At 37.5% G+C, this 20,001-nt stretch overlaps 1 protein-coding gene across 1 annotated transcript in view; it reads right to left on the reverse strand.

Annotated features, from left to right (window-relative positions):
* LOC131146864 (ERAD-associated E3 ubiquitin-protein ligase component HRD3A-like) overlaps positions 1-20,001 on the reverse strand; it is a 39,268-nt gene that overhangs the window by 8,381 nt on the left and 10,886 nt on the right. The window contains exons 3-5 of the mRNA XM_058096690.1: positions 9,618-9,833; positions 5,969-6,292; positions 5,579-5,821 (exon numbers count right to left, since the gene is read on the reverse strand). Coding sequence (XP_057952673.1) covers positions 5,579-5,821; positions 5,969-6,292; positions 9,618-9,833 — 783 coding nt within the window. The remainder of the gene's footprint in view (positions 1-5,578; positions 5,822-5,968; positions 6,293-9,617; positions 9,834-20,001) is intronic.

Raw genomic sequence — 20,001 nt, forward strand, 5'->3', positions numbered from 1 at the left:
AAACATTGATGCTGTGTTAGGGATTTGGATTTGGATGGATTTAGACAAAATTCAATACAATTTTATATTACATTTTGCCCAAATCCAAGGCCTCTCCAAAACATAGGGCGAAAGAAAATGAAAAGCTGTTCAATGAAAAGCTGTTCTGTTCACCTTTTCAAAGGTCACTTATATTCTACCAACATCTCCACGAGACTTCTATTTCCGTGAACAAAAGAGTCAAGAAAACCACATTTAAATCCTACAAGCAAGCATTTAAGAGGGAAGGATGGGAAAGGAGGGAAGGAACAGGAAGATGATGTTGAAAGAGAATGGAAAGGAAAATTAGGATAGTACCTTCAAAGCATGAAAGACCATCCCTCAGCTTTTACCCTCTTTCTCAAACTTTCTAGACCCTCTCTAGTCCTCCCTCACTTTCACAACACATTAAATCCTATAAGAATGCTTTCAAGAGGGAAGGATGGAGAAGAGGGAGTGGGGAGGGAAGAGGAAGATGGTGTTCAAAGAGAATGAAAAGGAAATATATTGTTGTTATATTTTCAAAGCATGAAAAGTTCTCCCTCATCATTTACTCTCTTTCTCAAAATTTATTCTCTCTAATATCCTCTCACTTTCTCACATTAAAATGAGAGAGGCTTGAAGTGCAGTTATCTAGAGAACAGTGGTGCAAAAATGGTGGAAGGTTGCAAGAATTTCTCTTTTCCACATTCTCTTACTCATTTTCTCTCTCAAATCAGCATGGAACCAAAGGAATCTTAAGAGGATGTTGGGGGTGAATGTGGGAAAGAAGGGTGTTGAAAAGGTCTCCCCACTGCCTTCACAATGAGGCCTTTTATAAGCAATTGTTTGCTTATAAACTTATTTTACCTAATAGGCAAGGGGCAAAATAACCCAAACCTGATTCTTCAAAGAAATTTGAATGGGGCCAGAAAAATATCATACATCCATGAAAAAATCAAAAAGTAAATGTAAAATATCCCTATGAATGCAACTTGGTCTCCCCCTTGGGGAAAGTGGGAAATGCTTGAACACCATTATGGCAAAATCTATTGGTCCCACATTGTTTTTTTTTTTTTTTTTAATCACTATTTTTCCCCCTTTTCACTTCTTTTTTTTTATTGTTTTTATCAGTTCTCTTGCTTTCTTCCCATGGATGCACCCATGCATGCTACCCTATTTGTCCACTTTTAATATCCACTAGTAAATATGTCACGTGTGTTGCATGTAATTGCATATGAATAATCTTGTGTAAAATATTTTTATAGTTCATAATTAAGTTTTGACAAATATTTAAAACAAATTAATAATATCTTGTCATGATTTAGTGTACACTTTTTACAAATATCAAAGTATGAATATTCAAAGTTTATAAAAATTTATATTTTGTTCCTTTTTTTTTATAGCAAAAAATTTATATTTTGTTTAAAACTACAAAATACAAACATAGACATATGACAATATTATGACACCACATAGATACATAAATTTTTTTAAAAAATTAAATATAAAAATGATATAAAAGCAATAGGAATGCTCTAATTAAAATAATGCGAAATATTAAACTCTAATATTTATATAAAATTATAGACAAAATTTTTAATGTATACATGTATCTTTTTCTTTTTTATTTTATTAAAATCTTAACATATGACTTCTTCCAATCAAAATATTAATAAGTCAATTGAAGTTTGTAAATTGTGATTTTCTATATAAAAATCTTTAAAAAAAAAATTTTGTTTACTAAATAATCAGTTAATCATTTAATGATTTTTTAAATTTCATATAAATTTAAAAAATATATTATAGTCTATATATTTATTTGTAAAATTTATATTTTAGAAGTGTTATTATTTATCTATGATATGTTCGATACTTAACAATAATTTTAGAAGACTTCAAAGGAACTTAACTACTTATTTTGAGATATCTCTTTATTTAGCATGTCTAATCCATTATTCCATTAGATTTATTCATTAGGTTTAGATCTTAACCTATTTAGAATTAAATTTCTAAATGCAAATTTATATAATTTTTATAGAATTTAATTTTTTTTTTTTTAGAAATGCTTTGTCTTCTGGAAAAACAAAATGAGTTGCAATTTTTTCCATTGTTTTTCTTTAAATTGAACCTCTCAATACGATAAAGCCAAAAAAAAAAAAACTCCAACACCAACCAAAGTTGCATTTTTGGCTTAGGAGGCAACTTTGGGGAAATTCTCACTATTAATAACCTTCAAAAACGATATAAATGTTTTTTATGCAAACATTATGCGGAATCTGTGGATCATATTCTGCTTCACTGCACTTGACTAGCAAGTAACAGAATCTGGAATGTTCTGGTGGGCCAGCACTGGGTGCAGCTGAAACAATGAAAAAGGAGATATGGGCCTGGAAGGCTATACCTAAAATCAGCAAAAGGGAAAAAAAAGCCTTTTCCTTGATCCCACTCAACATTTTTTTGGTGTCAGAGAGAGACACAGGAGCTTATGTAGGAACAGCCACCCCTCTCTTAGCCCTCAAAGACATATGGCTCCCAACTCTTGCTAGTGGGTTTTTAGAAACCGTACAAGCTGGATTCACATTTTTTTTTTTTTTTGGATATGTTGTCACACAATTAATTGAGTACTATTTAATATCTTCCTCATTATTTTCTTGTACCTGGGCAGCATCCCCTTGGCGCCCTTTTGATGAATTCTCACTTTACTGACTATTTATTAAAAAAAAAAAAGCCCTCACTCAACAAGAACAAAACACCACAATATACATCCATAACCCCAACAACCATGAACATTTTTAGTAGTTTCCCAATAAAGGAATTGCGAAAGTATCTATTGACCTGGTATGGAGTCGGGTCACTTTTTTGGCTCTGTGCTTGAGCGCTGCTTTTGGAATGTTTAGGATTGTGATTAACTGATACGAAAGAGATTGAATGGATTTTTCTGGGATATGAATGTATTCACAGCTATTCAAAAGGGTACAACAGGGGGAGAACAAGATGTCCTCCGAAGAACAAAAGAACACACGCACAGAATTACAATAATGCTGCCTTCCAATTCCTAACCAGGTCAGGCTGCGGCACTCCTTGAAAAAAATAAAAATAAAAATAAAAATAAAAAATAAAAATAAAAATAAAAAAACCCGAAGGAAGGAGCCAAAAAATTGGAACAGAAAGCTCTCTAACCCACAACAAACAATAAGACGTAGTAAGATCCTTGAAAATTCTAACACTCCTCTCAATCCATAAGGCCCACAAAATAGCAAAAATTGCATTGTGCCAAAGAATTCTCTTTACTATAATAGTCTAAACCCCAATATCTCACCAACAGGAAATCACTGTCTGCCTGCAGAGACCCCCAAGCTTCACCAGAACAAGGAAAGAAAGCACTCCAGATATGAGATGCCACCTTGCAATGAAGGAAAAGGCGAGCATTCATTTCAATGGGCTCGTAGCACATCACACAAATGTTAGTTGAGAGCTTGAAGAGCCTTCTAACCTGTACCAAATTAAGATCCAGTTCAAAGTCGCTGCTCAGATGAAAATTTGAACATGAAGCCGAAGTGTGAACCACTGTCCATAAATCCGATTTAACGCCTATGGAGAAAATATCTTGGTGCATATAGTCACTGCACGCACGACCTCCAGGATTACTTAGCTGGCTCATTTTTGTGTGCACTCAAAAACACTAAAGCTATAGGAGATATAGTGTCATTTAGTTACCCAACAAAATATAAATCACAAGAAAGTTTCCAAATGATGTGGCTCCAAGGGAAAAGGCTGAGAGAAAGAGATTTATAGAGGTGAAGGAAGAAAGATTTAGTGGAAAAGAGGCCTAAAAAATCACCCTCCCAAACCCTCTCATCTGCCCTATTGATTGAAATTCGAAAGTCCAAAAGATAAGCAAGATGGAAAGCTCATTGACCTCTCTTTCACTAAAATTCCTGAAAAAATGGAAGTCCCGAGAAAGAGAACCCCCTTTGGAAGAGAAAAAAGTGCTGACAGGTGCATTGTGAAGGATGGAAAGTCTGAACGGGCCAGGCACCATCAGCTCCAAAAAAACTCTTTACCCATCCAAACATACTCCTAGAACCAAACCATCTTGCCATTTCCGACATAGAAACAGGTGAGGGGGAACAAAATACAACCAACTTAGGACACAAACTTCCATGAGCATGCATGAGAAACATTGACACTTCCTCTAGAGTCCCACCCATTCGAAAGCTCCATACTAATTTTAAATCAAGTTTAGCCATAAAGAGTTAACCTCTGAAGGGAACCTCCACAACCATTTTCCAACCAAAGAGATGTTGGAAACCACCTTCCTCCCTCCCTCCCTGTCTCTCCCTCCATTTAAAGCAAAAAAGAGCCTCTTCTTCGCAGAAGCAAAGTCCTACCAACCAGCAGACCAAACAAATGCCTTCCTTTATTTGCTGCAATGCCATGGGGAGCTATATGTTCTCATTTTCAAAGACCGATTCACAACCAACAACCAAGCTTCAAATTGTGCTGCATCTCTTGGAATGATACATTATTGCTCGGTCTTATGAGCAAACATCAGTTTGGTATTAGGTTTTGAGCTATGATCCAAGCTTCAGTTTTCCTTCCCATTGCTCTTATGGGCAAACTAAAATTGAGTTTTCAATCTAATTTCGAAGCTGATGCTAATGCAGCATTACTTAATATTATTGCTATGTTGACTTTGAAAGGATGGATCCACGATTTGACCACATAACAGTTTTAAAAAATTGAATTGATTAGTGGGTTTATGAGATTTCCTCTCCAAGCCTGCCTGGAACGCCCTCACTCTGAATCTTCTCATCTGGTTTCTCATCACTGTACAGGAAGCCCATGTAAACTGCATTCCTCATATAACTCTCTCACAACCAGTCAAACACAAAAAACCAGAAGTAAAACAAGATAAATTGCTATCTGGCAGCATCTGAATGAGAAAAATTGAATTGGTCTGTATCTCTGTAAGCTTTCAATGGCGTAAATGAAAGAAGATGAGAAAGAAGTCAACTTGCCAATAACAAAAGGTGTGTTTCAGAGAACAAACAGTCCAGAAATTTTGAAAGCCTAGAGAGAGAGAGAGAGAAGAGGCATGTTGCTACACATCTCTGAAATGAAGTTGAGGTTGAAGCCTTGAAGGGCTCACAGGGGGAATTTTGGAAAGTTCACAAATGGACCTACTTCTGCAGGCAAATGTGGAGCAATGTCATTCGGTTGGGGCATTTTCCAGCTAGTGCCCTTGAGACATAAAGTTTTTCTCAGATTTTTCGAACTTATCTACCAAGTATAAACACATAGAGTCCTGCGGTTTCTTCCAATGGGTCATGAGAAGTTCATATTCAAGTGTTTGAATCCAATTCGTGGGGAGACAAACAGTATGATTCTCACATTTATGAGAATACCAATATCTAATAAGAAAGAAGTGCATCTAATAGCTAAGAAAAGACCAGCTAGTCCTGTTAACGTGCACATGAATTTTCACACTATGACCACAAAATTGAAAAATATTTTTCTTTAAAATATGCAGTTATGCTTTCAGAAAGCAGGAGAACCGTGAATTGAAGAAACTCACAAGGAAACTGTTAGCGTAGTTCTTCCGAACCCACAGGCTTGTGAGGGCCAGCTTGACAGGCAACTTGGCTGCAGGATCAATCTCTAGAGCCTGATCATAGTAGCGCTTGGCAAGATGAAGATCAAACGGAAGTCCTTGGCCATGCTCATGCATGTACCCAAGGTTGAACATGGCTTGTGCGTTAGATTGAGATTTGGCATGCATATAAGCCTCTGCTGCACGTTCATAATCTCTCTCAGTTCCCTGTAAGAATGGAAAAGAAGAAACAAAACAAAAAAGTTTCAGAAGCATTACAATAACAGATATCAGAGCACATAACTATAGAATCACAAACCGTGAACTTGGAGCACCCAAAAAAAAAACGGATAAGTTAGGGGTAGAAACACATACCCGACCATAGTAATAAGCATCCCCAATCAACAAAGCAGCGTGTTCATTACCCTGCTCAGAAGCCTGCCACCACAAAGAATGTGCACGCTGATGCCTTTCTGCATCCGTGCAGAATCCAGATTCTCCCATGCACATACTGCGCTCCCCATATTTGTCAAGAATCCATGCAGCATTACTTTGTGCCACCTCATACCCAAGCTCTGCCATCCTTGAGTACAAGAGGAACGCCTGGCCCACGTCACCTTTTAAGTATGCCTCCAGTGCCCATCTAGCCAAGGAACTCCATGGTCCCCGTTCTGCAACCAGTTTGTATAATGCAGTAGCCTAAACCCAGAGCAGGAAAAAAAAAAGAAGAAAGAGAACATTAGCGAACAATTGTTATGCATCTTATGACTATTAATAACAAATACAAACAACACATCTAACATAAATTATTTTCTTTATAGAAAAAAAAAATTATATAAGAGAAGAAAAAATACAACAAGGAGCATCAGAAATCATCCTTAGAAGAGAGAAAAGATGTATACTTGAAAGAAAGATGACTAACAGCTTGTACAGATTGCAATAAATTCCTGAAATAAAAGGCAGTGAGCTGTAGCCAAGCAAAACCACTTTTTTTATCGCAACCAGCCATTTTTTATCATCTTCATTGACTGGTAAAAAGTGCTACAATAAATATATATATATATGTAAAATAATAATAAAAAGGCATCCCCAGGCTATATGCTCCCTGCCTTGCGAGGGTAGGCGGGAAGGTCGTCAGTGTATATGCACCCTTACCCCTGCGCTTTTATGCAAAGAGGCTGTTTCCTTGGACTCGAACCCATGACCAATCAGTCCGTACCCTTACGCTTTTATGCAGAGAGGCTGTTTCTTTCGACTCGAACCCATGACCAAACAGTCACAAAGGAGCAACCTTACCGTCAATCCGAGGCCCACCTTCAAAAAAGTGCTACAATATCCAATAAGAATATAGAGACACTGCTCCATTTTAATTGATTTTGAAAAAAGCAACATAGTATATGTAAAATCTTTCCCTCTTAAAATGACAGAAAAACCTTACCAAGAGAGAGATAGACCTATCACAAAATGCATCAAATCTTGAATGTGTATTTTTTTTTCTGGATACCAAAAGAAGATACATTAAGAGAGAGAGAGAGAGAGAGAGAGAGAGAGAGAGAGAGAGAATATACAAACTAGGCAAGGATCTGAAATCATCAAAAAAGAAAAAAAAAAACAAAAAACAAAAATAAAAATAAAAAATAACCTAAAATTTGCCAAGCAAACCCCTCAAGCCCCATCAAAATTTACCAAGCACTTCAAATTTGCTAACTCCCCCTGACCATTTTTGACCTTAGATTTACCACAATCAAGCCGATCTTTGTTTCCTCCACAAGCAGACAATCGAAAATTCAGATTACCCAACAGAATCTGAGTTTGATAATCCTTCCCAAAAGTCTCTTCAACTGGTGTAGGTAACGTTCTATCATTACCCATTTGCATACTAACAATCCCACCATTTTCAAAAATACTAACCCCCTCCAATCCTTCCAAAGGAGGTGGCGGCACATACATTAAATCCCCAAGATGATCAGAACAAGAATCAAAAGTATAGCCTTGCTGACCCCAAATATCGTCCAACAGCAAACCCCTGTCACATTCAAAGTCACTATTTCCTTCACTATCATAGTCCAAAACATTCCCCTACTTTTTTCCTTGAACACGATTTCCCTTCCACTAGCAACACCCTTCCGAAAAAATTGGCTCTTCCACTATACTTAAATTTTTCCACCTGAATCTCTCTTGAAAACTTCACTAGTTTTCTCGCTAGAAGAACCTCATTTATCTTTCTTTTTTTTTTTGGACAAACAAAGAAGTGTATTAAAAGAGAGTAATGTTCATCATAAAAAAAGAAAGAGAATGGACGAGACAAAAAAAAAAAAAAAAGATAGGGAGAATGAGAAACCCTCCTTTACATAAATAGAAACTAGTTACAAAGAACACAACCTAAACCGAGAACCAATTCGATGTAGCAGAGCCAACCAATCCCACTGCAGGTCTTCCAGAGAAGCATGATCAAAAAAAAAAAATAGGAAAAAAAAAAACATTTGCTGACACCCACAGCAACATTTGCACTTACTTTCAACAAGCATAAACTTTCTGACCCCTATAGTTAACAGAATTTACTCCCTTACCAGTATAATTTTCCTCCTGAAGAAAAATGTTCGATGAACCTTCCTTTTTTTTCATCTCTAGCAGGCAGCCCACTAAATATCCTCTCCTCTAGTGGAGAAGACTTCCCCCTAATAAAAAAAAAATCACCAAGTGGACCAACCGAAACTGCTGCTTTTAACCTCTCAGTCACCACAAACCAGCTCCAAATTTCAGATATGGGTCATATCCTAATGTCCAAGTGCAGGAATGTAAAGTGCATTCGCAGACTTCTTCTGGGATAGCTCACATGCACATGTGCTGACTGCAGAGGGACTGGGGGACAAGAGAAAGATTCTCTACTTCTTATTTAAACCCCATTTTAATCACAAACAGTCATTGTCAAAATTCCAAACCATATGATTGGACCTGGCAAAGCGAATCGGATCTGATAATCCATGGCGGATTAGGCAGAGTATTGGATGAACAAATTCAAATCCATATCCACCTCAATTACGTGGCTCAAATCTGGATAATCCATGGCGGTTGGCAGATAATCCGTCATTCTTAAGAATATCTTTTCCTGATTTGGTGGATAACTTATTTTGTAGCATAATAATTGAAGTTGCGTTTGAATTTATAATTTGATAAATTGCAAGAACACTTTCTAAATAGAAAACATAACTAGTCTTAAAACTACAACGTAAAATCCATCTAAATTGAAATAAGAAACATAACTATTCTTAACACATAGTTCTCAAAAATTGAAAAAACTCACAATTTGAAAATTAATTTTCCAAATAGATATAAATATAAAGAAACAAATATTTTTAAAATTCATTCTTGAACAAATTGATCAATGTGTGTTCCTCAATAACTCTAATTCATATAAATCTCTGTAAGCAATTGTAGTGTTTTGATCTGTAACATTATAGCATCCACCATAAACCTAGTAAAGTAGACCAGGTCATATATGTGGCAGATTAGGCAGATAGTCAGATAGGTAAATTGTAATACATATCCGCCTCATTTAAAAGACAGATCTATGAGTTGGTTTAAGCGGATCAAATTTGGTTCGGATTAAAGGATTTTTATCTATTTTCCCAGGTCTGCATCTAATTACTATCTGTATCACTATGATCCAATAGTTTTGTAATATACGGCTCAGCCAAAAAAAAAAAACCACTTGGACACATTATTCAGCCGAAACATGGCCCTTGATTTACAAGCGCAAACATGTTCAAGACTTATTCTAAGTACCAGTAGAAACATATTTTGAATTCATTCATTAACTCATTATTCAAAATGGAAAAGTTGAGCCCACAGCCTAGCTGTTCTGACAGCATTGGCATGAATTTAAGCACAGAGGCTAAAATGTCAACAGACAAAGCTGCGAAAAAAACAAGTAGACGCAAACTAAGCATATAAAATTATAAAGTTGATCAACGGGCAAAAACAATTCAAACGAAATAAAACAACATAATACAATTGAATTTACCATGCCAAGATTCTTCTTAAGCCCCACACCAGTATGGAACATCTTGGCCAATTGGTAAAATGCCTTTGGTTGACCTGCATTAGCTGCAACTATGAAATATTTGCATGCAAGCTTCACATCCCTTTTCACCCCAATTCCTTTGAGATACAGTACGCCCAAGTTATAATGCCCTCCAGCTTCATCGTTATCAGCAGCTTTCTCAAAGTACTCCTTTGCCTGTTATGGGAGACCAGGAGAGAATTAGATTTTGGCATGCAAGCTGAAATTAACCCGTTGAGTAGACTAAAAGAGCGTTTAAATTGTCCACATATCTGACTATGGAAAGAACCATAGTGCTTGCACAACAAAAAAGAGGTACAAGCCCATGAGTTCGTAAAAATAGAAAAAAGAAAAAACCCCATTAATGAGTGAACTTAAATATACATATTTCAACATTGTTTCCAGGTCTGAACTCAAAGGAACAAGTTCACAATTCACCCTCTCAACAAGTTGCCCCCAAGAGCAACAAAATGGTGGTTAGAGGAAATAGTTGAAATATTGTTTGATTATTATTTCTACTGTTGAACGCTGGATCTGGTGCCTTTGGGATAATTAAGTTCGAGCTTCGGAGTTCTGGATTTCTATGAAACAGAATACAATTATGTTCAATAGAAGTACACACAATGCCAAATTCAAGGGCCAAACTTCATGCCACCAAACAGAGCACCAGTGACTATTCAATTACGTGCATCCAATAACGTGCATGTATATTTAAAAGAGGCTTGAAATATTAAGTCAGAAGGGCTTGACCAAAGAATTAAGAAGAAGACAGAATTAAGTATTCAGTTGTACATCTTGTTCAGATAAGAAACAAACTTTGCTAATGAAATGAAAGAAGAAACAACAAGGTATCCTCTTAGAAAAAAAGGAACGAAAGATAAATCACAAAAGGACAGCTCACCAATCCCTTTCCAAATCAGACAGAGAAACCCCCCAAAACATCCTCAAAGCTAATTAGCTAACGCCCAAGGGGAAACAGGAGAAAAAAACAACTCTAGCTCATAACAAATAAAAAGGCATTACTTTATCCTTGAGAATCCTAGATTCCTTACAATCCACAAGTTCTAAAAACAGCAAACAGAGCACAGCTCCACAAAATTCTACCTTTCTTAATTTGTCCAAACCCCTAAAATTCATAAACATAGTCATCCATTACTTGTCGAGCTACCCATGCCTCACCAGAGAAAGAAAAAAGTGTTGCCCAAAGCAATCTCCTCCTTGGTTGCTAGGTTTTGTGAAGACACTGCCACTAGTATCCTGATGATGATTTCTAGAACACACAAGTGAGACAGGTGAAGAAATCCTAATTAAGAGATCAATTTTAAATGCTCTGATACCATGTTACAAGCTGAGAGAGAGAGAGAGATAAGAGAGCACAGAAAAATACATATTCTCTCTGACACATATTTTTGTATTAAAGGGACCATCTAATTACAACAATACCCCATAAAGCCTAAACCATTTGTTTGTAAGAGTACAATTATCCTTTCCTAAAGTTCCGTTGTATGACTCATAAGTTTAATTCCACAAACTACCACATTTTTTAATCTCTTAATTTATTTTTATATGTAGGTAATTTTGTTTTAAAAAAATAATTTGTCAACCATATTACCCTAATATCTCCTAAATATTTCCAAATTTTAGTAAAGGTGCCATCTAGCTTTTTTAATCAGAAAAAGAATTTTAACAACACCAAAACAGAGTGTATGAAGGAAGGACAAAGAGGCCTGTTAGAGGTTATATATGTCTTTTAATATTATTATTATTGAGTGTGTTGGTATGTTAATTAGTGAGAGTTAGTAAGGATATTATTGTCATTAGAATGTATTTAATTTGTATTATAAATAGAGGCAGAGACCTATCTTCCTGTTAGGTCACTCATTTTAAACAAATCTTAACACAATATCAAAGCATGATCCTATCTAAACCCTATCCCCCTCATCAGTTGCCGAGAGACACCATCCCCACGGTTGTTCTTCCCAAATCCACCTCCATCCCATACTAAATCACAAAACCAGCCATACACCCATGATCAGACACCCCCCCCCCCCCGGCGGGAGATGACTCACCCTTCAAAACCCAATCGCCAGAGGGCACTGCATGCACCCCATGCACTGGCCAAATGCCAGCAAGGCCGACCCCACGTGCAGGCACATGAGTGACGTTCCGGCCACTTTTTTCTTTTCTTTTTTCTGCCATGCTCTAATTCCTTCTTTAGACTGTATTATCAAGCTGTTAGGCCAATTTTCAAAAATCCAACCTTTCTCAACCATGCACTCGCGGTATTCCATTAATTTATGTTCATGGTTTGTGAAGGCTTCCTTGTGAGTTTTTTGGAGTCGTGGCAGTGTTCGTATGTTCGCTTGTGAGGTTGTGGAAGTGCTATATCCGTTGGTGAGTTGTTCACCTCGTCCGTGGTTGCGTCGGTGCTTCGCATGGTTTGTGATTGTTCCAATTATTGATTGTTCTTCTTGTTTTTCGTGTGGTTGCTGATTTGTGAGTGCTGTGGCAGCACTATATCCATCGGTGAGTTGTTCACCTCATCCGTTGTTGTGTCAGTGCTTCACATACTTTTTGATTGTCCCGATTAGTTTTAATCGTTCTTCTTGTTTTTGGTGGGATTGCTGATTTGTGAGTGTCGGGATGGAAATCTATGAATCCCAAAAATTTGTTTCCTACATCGCTGCTGCAAATAACGGCTGAAAAGTTGGACGGAAAGAGCTATGTTCAATGGACTAAAGCTGTTGGGATTTATTCAGCAGGATTAGGGAAATTTGACCACTTGCTCCAATCTGATTCTTCTTATGGGAAAAGAAAAGACGTGTGGGTTTAGGAAGAAGCCTTGATTGTTTCTCTTTTATGGAATTTGATGGAGCCACAGATTGCACGGATGTGTATGCATCTAGATACGTGGAAGGAGATTTGGGCTTATGTCAAGCTTCGATACTTCAGTAACATTACACGTATGCATGATTTATCCTAGGAGTACTTTCAGTTACAACAAGGAGACAGGAGCATTGCAAATTATTTTGGAGAGATGAAGCGTATTCATGAGGAGCTTAATGTTGTGCTACCTATAATTGCCGACGTTCGTGAGCTGCAAAAGCAGAAGGAGCAGATGAAAGTTCTTCGTGTTCTAGCAAGCTTGAGACCCGAATTCCTAGATACTCAGTAGTGCCGAGCTGCCATCATTTGCTAATGTTTATTCCCATGTCCTTTGTGCTTCCTTTAGCACGCATTCTCCTACTCTTGCATATGGCTCTAAGAGGGCAGCCTTTGCTACAGAGAGTGATTCTAGTTCTCTACAAAACAACTGCACAAGTTATCGCGGTGGTTTGAGTAGTCTTAGTGGTAGAGATGGACAAAGCAAAGGTAGTCCTCACAAGTGCACTCATTGTGGACTGAATAATCATACTATTAAGCAGTGTTGGGATCTTCACAGTAAACCTTCACATGTTTCAAATGCAGCCACCACTAAATTCACACCTTTAGGGGCAACCAATGCGGCCACAACCAACTCCTCACCTTTGGGATCAAGTAGGGGGCAACGTATTGTCTCTATGTCAGAGGAAGAGTATTCCAAGTTTCACCAATATCAAGCGTCACAACGAGCTTCTCTTCAATCTCTCCATTGCATCTCTTGCCCAAAAAGGTAATCACATAGTATGTCTGTCATCCAGTGCTTCTTGTGTCAGTCATCCAGTGCTTCTCGTCCTAGTTCTTGGGTCACAGACTCTGCTGCCACTGATCATATCATAGGTATACCTACCTTCCTCTTCACTCTTCAATATCCTGCAAATTTCCCTTGTGTTACTCTTGCTGATGGATCCACTGCTACAATCAAGGGAATTGGGGCTATAAATCCCACTTCTTCTATTTCGCTTCCTTCGATTTTATATATTCCCAAATTTCCTTTCAATCTTATGTCCGCTAGCAAAATTACTAAATCCATGAATTGTTCAGTGACATTCTTCACTAATTTTGTGGTTATTCAGGATTTCACAACAAGAAAGATGATTGGAGGAGGGCGTAAAGCTTCACTTTGAGCTGCTATCTCCTTCTACCACCTGCACTACTACTGCCAAACCTTCCCAAATTCATCATCACCTCAGTCATCCTTCAATGGAAAAGTTAAAATGTCTTGTTCCTAGTTTGAGTTCTGTGTCTAGTCTCGATTGTGAACCTTGACAATTGGGAAAGCACCACCGTGTTTATTTCGCTTCCCAAGTCAATAAACGGGCTGCAAGCCCTTTTATTTTAGTTCATTCAGATGTTTTGAGGTCTTAGTAGGGTCGTGTCCAACTTGGGTTTCCAGTACTTTGTAACATTTGTGGATGATCATTCAAGAATGACTTGGTTATATTTAATAAAAGATTGTTCTGAGTTATTTCATGTATTTTGCAACTTTTGTTCTGAAATAATGACTTTATTTGGTTTGTGAGTTTGAATACTTCAAAGTGATAATGCTGAAGAGTTTTTCAATGCACAATTCACTACTTATATGACTCAATTTGGTATTGTTCATCAGACTCCTCATCAAAATGGGGTTGCAAAGCAGAAAAATAGACATCTTGTTGAAATCATTCGCACTTTATTTTATCAAATGCATGCATCTAGCGTGTTTTGGAGTGATGTTGAACTTACTGCTTGTTATCTAATCAACAGAATGCCGCCCTCTATTCTTAGTTGTAAAATTCCCCACTCCATTTTCTTTCCTAATTCATCTTTAATTTCTCTTCCTCCTTATATATATGGGTGTGTGTCCTTTGTTCATCAGGTAACTCCTGGGGTGGATAAATTGGGGATCCTCACACTATAAAATGTGTCTTTCTGGGCTACTCATATACTCAAAAGGGATATCGTTGTTTTAGTCCTATGCTGCATTGCTTCTTTGTTTCTGCCGATGACATCTTCTTTCAGTCTACACCTTACTACACCCAGTCACTAAACGCTTCTAAGTTCAAAGAGTCTCTTCCTTCACCTAATCTTCCAGATTCTACGTTGTTGTCCTTGCCCAACCAACCATCTGAGTCTCCAAGTAGTTTGAGTCCTTCTCATCGCCTTGATCATCCTAATTTGCAAGTGTATCCACAACGGCGAATTCAAGGAAGAAAGTCCCCTCTAGCTTCTAATATTACGCCTTTGGTTTCCTCGTCTAATGATCATACTTCACATGATGTTGATCATCCTAATACTGTTCAGAAAGGTAAACGCACATGTGCTCAACACCCCATTTCCAACTATGTTTCTTATGACTCCTTATCACCCTCCTATTATTGTTCTGTCACTCTATCATCTGCTACCCTTCCTAAACATGTTTCGAAAGCCTTAGCCCATTCAAGGTGGAGTGATGCCATGGTTGAAGAGATGAATGCTTTACATGACAATGGTATTTGGGACTTGGTACCTCTTCCTCGTGACAAGTCTGTTGTTGGTTGTCCTTGGGTTTACATTGTGAAAGTCACCCCTGATGGTTCTGTGGCTCATCTAAAGGCCCGTGTTTTTGCTGAGGGATACACTCAGGGGTATGGTCTAGATTATTCTAATATTTTTTCTTCGATGGCAAACTTACATCAGCACGGCTGTTCATCTCCTTAGCTACTACTTGTCACTGGCCTTTGCATCAGCTAGATGTGAAAAATGTATTCTTGCATGGTGACCTTGAGGAAGAGCTTTATATGGAGCAACCACCTAGGTTTGTTGCTCAAGGGAATTCAGGCTTAGTGTATTGGCTCAAGAAGGCTTTATATGGTTTAAAACAGTCTCCTAGAGCATGGTTTGGCCATTTCAGTGTTGTAGTACTTGAGTTTGGTTATCCTCATACTTCATCAAGTAGGATCCTTCTTCTTGTTTGTGGATGATATCATTATTACAAGTGATGATGATAAAGGTATTCAGAATCTCAAACTTTTTCTACAGACTAAGTTTCAAACCAAAGATATGAGACAGTTAAAAAACTTCTAGGGTATAGAATTATCAAGATCTTGTATCGAAACTATTGTGTAATAGAGGAATTATGTTCTTGATCTATTGGATAGAAATGGCTTGTTGGGATCGAAATCAGTTGATACACCCATGGATCCTAACAGCAAGTTAATGTCGGATATGGGTGATTTGCTACCTAATCCTAAGCAATACCAAATACTTGCTGAAAAGTTGAATTATCTCACAATTACTCAACCAGATATATCTTTTGCAACAAGTTTTGTGAGTCAATTTCTAAATTCTCCAACAGCAAGTCATTGGGACGCAAAAATTCGCATCTTGAGATATCTCAAAGGTGCACCTGAGAGGTAGGTCTTTTATATCGTGATCAAGGTCAAACCTGTATCCATGTATATAGATGCAGATTGGGCTGGATCACCTTCTGATCGGAGATTCACTACCAGGTACTGTATCTTGGTTCGTGGTAATTTGGTTTCTTGAAAAAGTAAGAAGCAAACTGTGGTGGCAAGGTCAAATGCTGAATCAGAATATAGAGCTATGGCTCACACTACATGTGAACTTGTCTAGTTGAAGAACATGTTGGAAGAATTGGGTATTTCACATTCTCAACCTATGAAGTTGATGTGTGATAATTAAGTTGCTCTTCATATTGCCTCCAACCCATTCTTTCATGAGCGGACGAAGCACATTGAGGTTGATTGCCACTTTGTTCAGGAGAAGCTTGTGCAGAAGCTCATTACAACTGCTTATGTGAAGTTGGACATGCAGCTTGCTGATTTGTTTACCAACACTTTTGGAAGGTGGGGGGGCGTGCTTGTGTTAATCTCATTTGTAACAAGCTCGGAGCTTATGGCATTTATGCTCCAGCTTGAGGGGGAGTGCTAGAGGTTATATGTGTCTTTTAGTATTATTATTGAGTGTGTTAGTATGTAAATTAGCGAGAGTTAGTAAGGATATAATTGTCATTAGAATGTATTTAATTTGTATTATAAATAGAGGGAGAGACCTATCTTCAAGTTAGGTCATTCATTTTAATCAAATCTTAACAAGGCTCCCCCGAGAAAAGAAGGAAATACAGCCAAAAACTTACAGAATAAATTACAAGTGCTGCCTGCCAAACCCTAACAAGATCGCAACAATCCCCTAAAAAACCCAAAATATGGACCCACAAGGAAACTAAAGCTCTATCCCACAGCAAGGCTGGGGAAGTAATGTTATCATTAAATGTTCTCACATTTCTTTCAACCCAAAGCATCCAAAAATAGCAAACACAGCACCATGCCAGAGCACTTCTCCCTTCCTACTCTTACCAAAACCCCAATCACTCAGGAGCGAAAATTTGCCCACAACCCAAGGAGGCATCCAAGCTTCACCAAAGCAAGAGAAAAAGGCACCCGAGAGATCTGCAATGAAGGAAAAGGTAAGCATTCAATTCATTGGATTTGGGCAAATCGGTGACATCACATACATGCCAGGCATGAGAATCATGAAAGGCCTTCTGAACTAAATCATGCGTGTTAATCTTATTCAGTGTCACTGTCCAGATAAAGGTTCAAATCTTGAATAGGACTCTAGCCTTCCAAACAATGTGGTTCCAAGGAAACAAGATGGGTATGGGAGATTTGAAGGTGCCATAGTAAAATAACTTTTTTCATTTATCATCTTTTTAAATCACACTTTAAAAGAAAAAGGAAAAAAGGGAGTATAAGTGTGATTATTTTTTTATTCTTTTTGCTTTTTCTTTATTGCACGAGGATTTCTTATACTTCTGTTTGTACATTCCTTCTTTTTTAGTGACATTTTCTTTTTCTATCCAAAAAAAAAAGAACTTTTTAATCCATACTGACTGCTAAATACTCTATTATATACATACACATATAAGAACTTTTTAATCCATACTGACAACTAAATACTCTATTTTTTATATATATATATATATATATATATATATATTTCTAAAATATTTAGCCTTTTCCTTACAGTCAATCATAAGTTTAGGCCTTCTACTTTGTTCCAATAAGTAGGGAATGAAGAAGTAAAGATGGCAAAAGTGTCATTTAAATATCTAATGTACGAATAGTCAGGATGATAGCTAAATTAAATAAAATTTTAGGCCTTCTACTTCGTTTTCAGTAAGTAGCCTATTAAAATAATTTTGGCATTTTTTATTTGCATCATCTTTTTGCAACTAACATTTTATCATCCCCACTGTTCAACACTTCTGCCATCACTACTTCACTCCCTACTCCCTAGCCCTACCAAGTCTGCAAGTACCTCTCCCCATATTTATAGCCCAATCTAGAATATATTTTCTTATACATTTTTAAGCTTAGCTTCCTTGCCAGTTTTTTTTTTTTTCTAGCCCCTTTATACAAAGTTTTCCCTATTTCTACATTGTTGCAATACCTTTTTTTGGATAGAAAATGAAAATTTTATTTATAGAGAGAATATAGAAGAAGGATAAGAATCCTCATAAAATATACAAACACAAAACAAGTACTTCCGTGGAAGATGACTTTCATTCTCTCTCTCATGAGACAATATTCTCTCTCTCTCTCTCTCTCTCTCTCTCTCTCTAACACGAATCTCCCTATGGGCTTGAAAGAAACAGGCGATGTCAAAGATTCGATCTGATTTTGAACAAGGTGGGACAGAAGAATAATCTCTCCCGTACTAGATGGATTAAACTTTGGAAAGAGGCGGCTTTTTGGTTTGCCAATGGTCTTTCTGAGTTCGTTCAGATAGGGGATCTCGAAAGGTCTGTATGGGAAATCTGCAATGACGATCACGTGGACCAAGATGGGGAAGCATTTGGAGTAGGCTGGGATGGAAAGGTAAGATTTTTTCCTGTGTTTATTCCTGGTGGCACAAAAGGGGCTGGTTGGTGCAGCTTTGCGAGGAAGTTCTGCGAATTAGCTAGACAGTTTTGTGTTCAATCTGGTGGCAGAAGTGTAACAAGCCCTTCTGTGCCCAGATCATGGAGTCAGGTCATGTCAGAAGGGAAGGTATGAGAAGGAGAAGGTTATGCAAGAAGCTCCCAAGTAACAAACCAGGAAAGCAAGAAGAGGTGCATGGGATTTGTAAATTACACGTTCAATGTAGGGATGAAATCAAGTCAAAGGATTTCAGGGAGTCAATGTCAGAAGATTTTCATTCAGAGATGTGCGCTCATACTGCTCAGGCAGCTGGGCTTGCTGAAACAGCAAAGGCAGCTAGGGTTTCGGAGGATGGTACAACCAATTCACATATTCTGGTAATGGGAAGGCCAAACACCTAAACTTCAATACTCTGTTGCAAGATATAGGGAAGAAGGATCATCGCCCATCTATAAAAAAAGGTCAAAGCCTCTCTCCAGCTCCCCAAGAAACAAGCAGAACGGATCATATCGAGGAGCAAATACAGGATGCCATAAGCTCGGTTTCAAAAAAGTCTCTTGGAAACAAAGAGGAAATAATTATAAATATCAACGTGGTTGATGACTCTGGTTTTTCCAAGAGGCTGGAGATGCTAAGGCCAACAAAGGAGATGGTGTTTCAGGGAGGATATCTGATGTTTCAGGCCTTAAGTCAGATAAATTTAAGGGTCCCAACTTCCAAGGTTAACTCATCGGAAGGCTGCTCTGATGGGTGCTGAAAGGCACTCCAGTGAGGTAGTGCCAATGATTTTAAAGAGACATTTAAAAGGAGAGTAAAGCATTTTGGAAGATATATATGCTAAGAAGATGGGCAATTCTTGTGATGGGGCTAGGAAAGGAAAGGAGGTAACAAAATGGGGGGATCTATCAGATAATGACAGTGATGATCTTAGTGAGTTTGATTGTGGCGGGGTTGTACTGTTGGATGAGATGAGAGAACAATATGGATATGTTTCTGATTTCTGTGATGTTCTAGGGGTTTACCATATGTGCATCCATCCCCATTGAAAGGTTTGGAGGGGGGTTATTTCTTTGAAAACAATGGTTTGGTTAATGAATTGATGTGAAAGGATGGAATTTTACCAACACCAGTGGAGGAGATTCCAAGTAAGAATTTAGAAATTCAAGATCTTAAGGATAAATTGGATATAAAGTTTTGTGATCCTGGAGTAAATGAAGTGCGCTTTGATGGGGGCAAAAACAAAGCTAAAAAGCGTTAGAGGGAGTTAGCTAACTTGAAGTACAGTGAATTATGACAGGAAAAAAAAAAATAGGATTGAAGACCTTGGTGAATTTTTTTAATTATTTTTTTATTTTCTTTAGGGTGGACTTCCTATCCTCATTGTAACTTCTCTTTCACATTCTAATACACCTTCTCTTTTTATTTATAAAAAAAAAAAAAAACACACACAAAACAACACAAATAGAAAAGATCAATCTAATACAGCTTCCTTTTTGTTCTAGCTGTGTTTTTTAATATCCTCA

Source organism: Malania oleifera, chromosome 13 (genome assembly GCF_029873635.1).
Source record: "Malania oleifera isolate guangnan ecotype guangnan chromosome 13, ASM2987363v1, whole genome shotgun sequence".
Classification (NCBI taxonomy): domain Eukaryota; kingdom Viridiplantae; phylum Streptophyta; class Magnoliopsida; order Santalales; family Ximeniaceae; genus Malania; species Malania oleifera.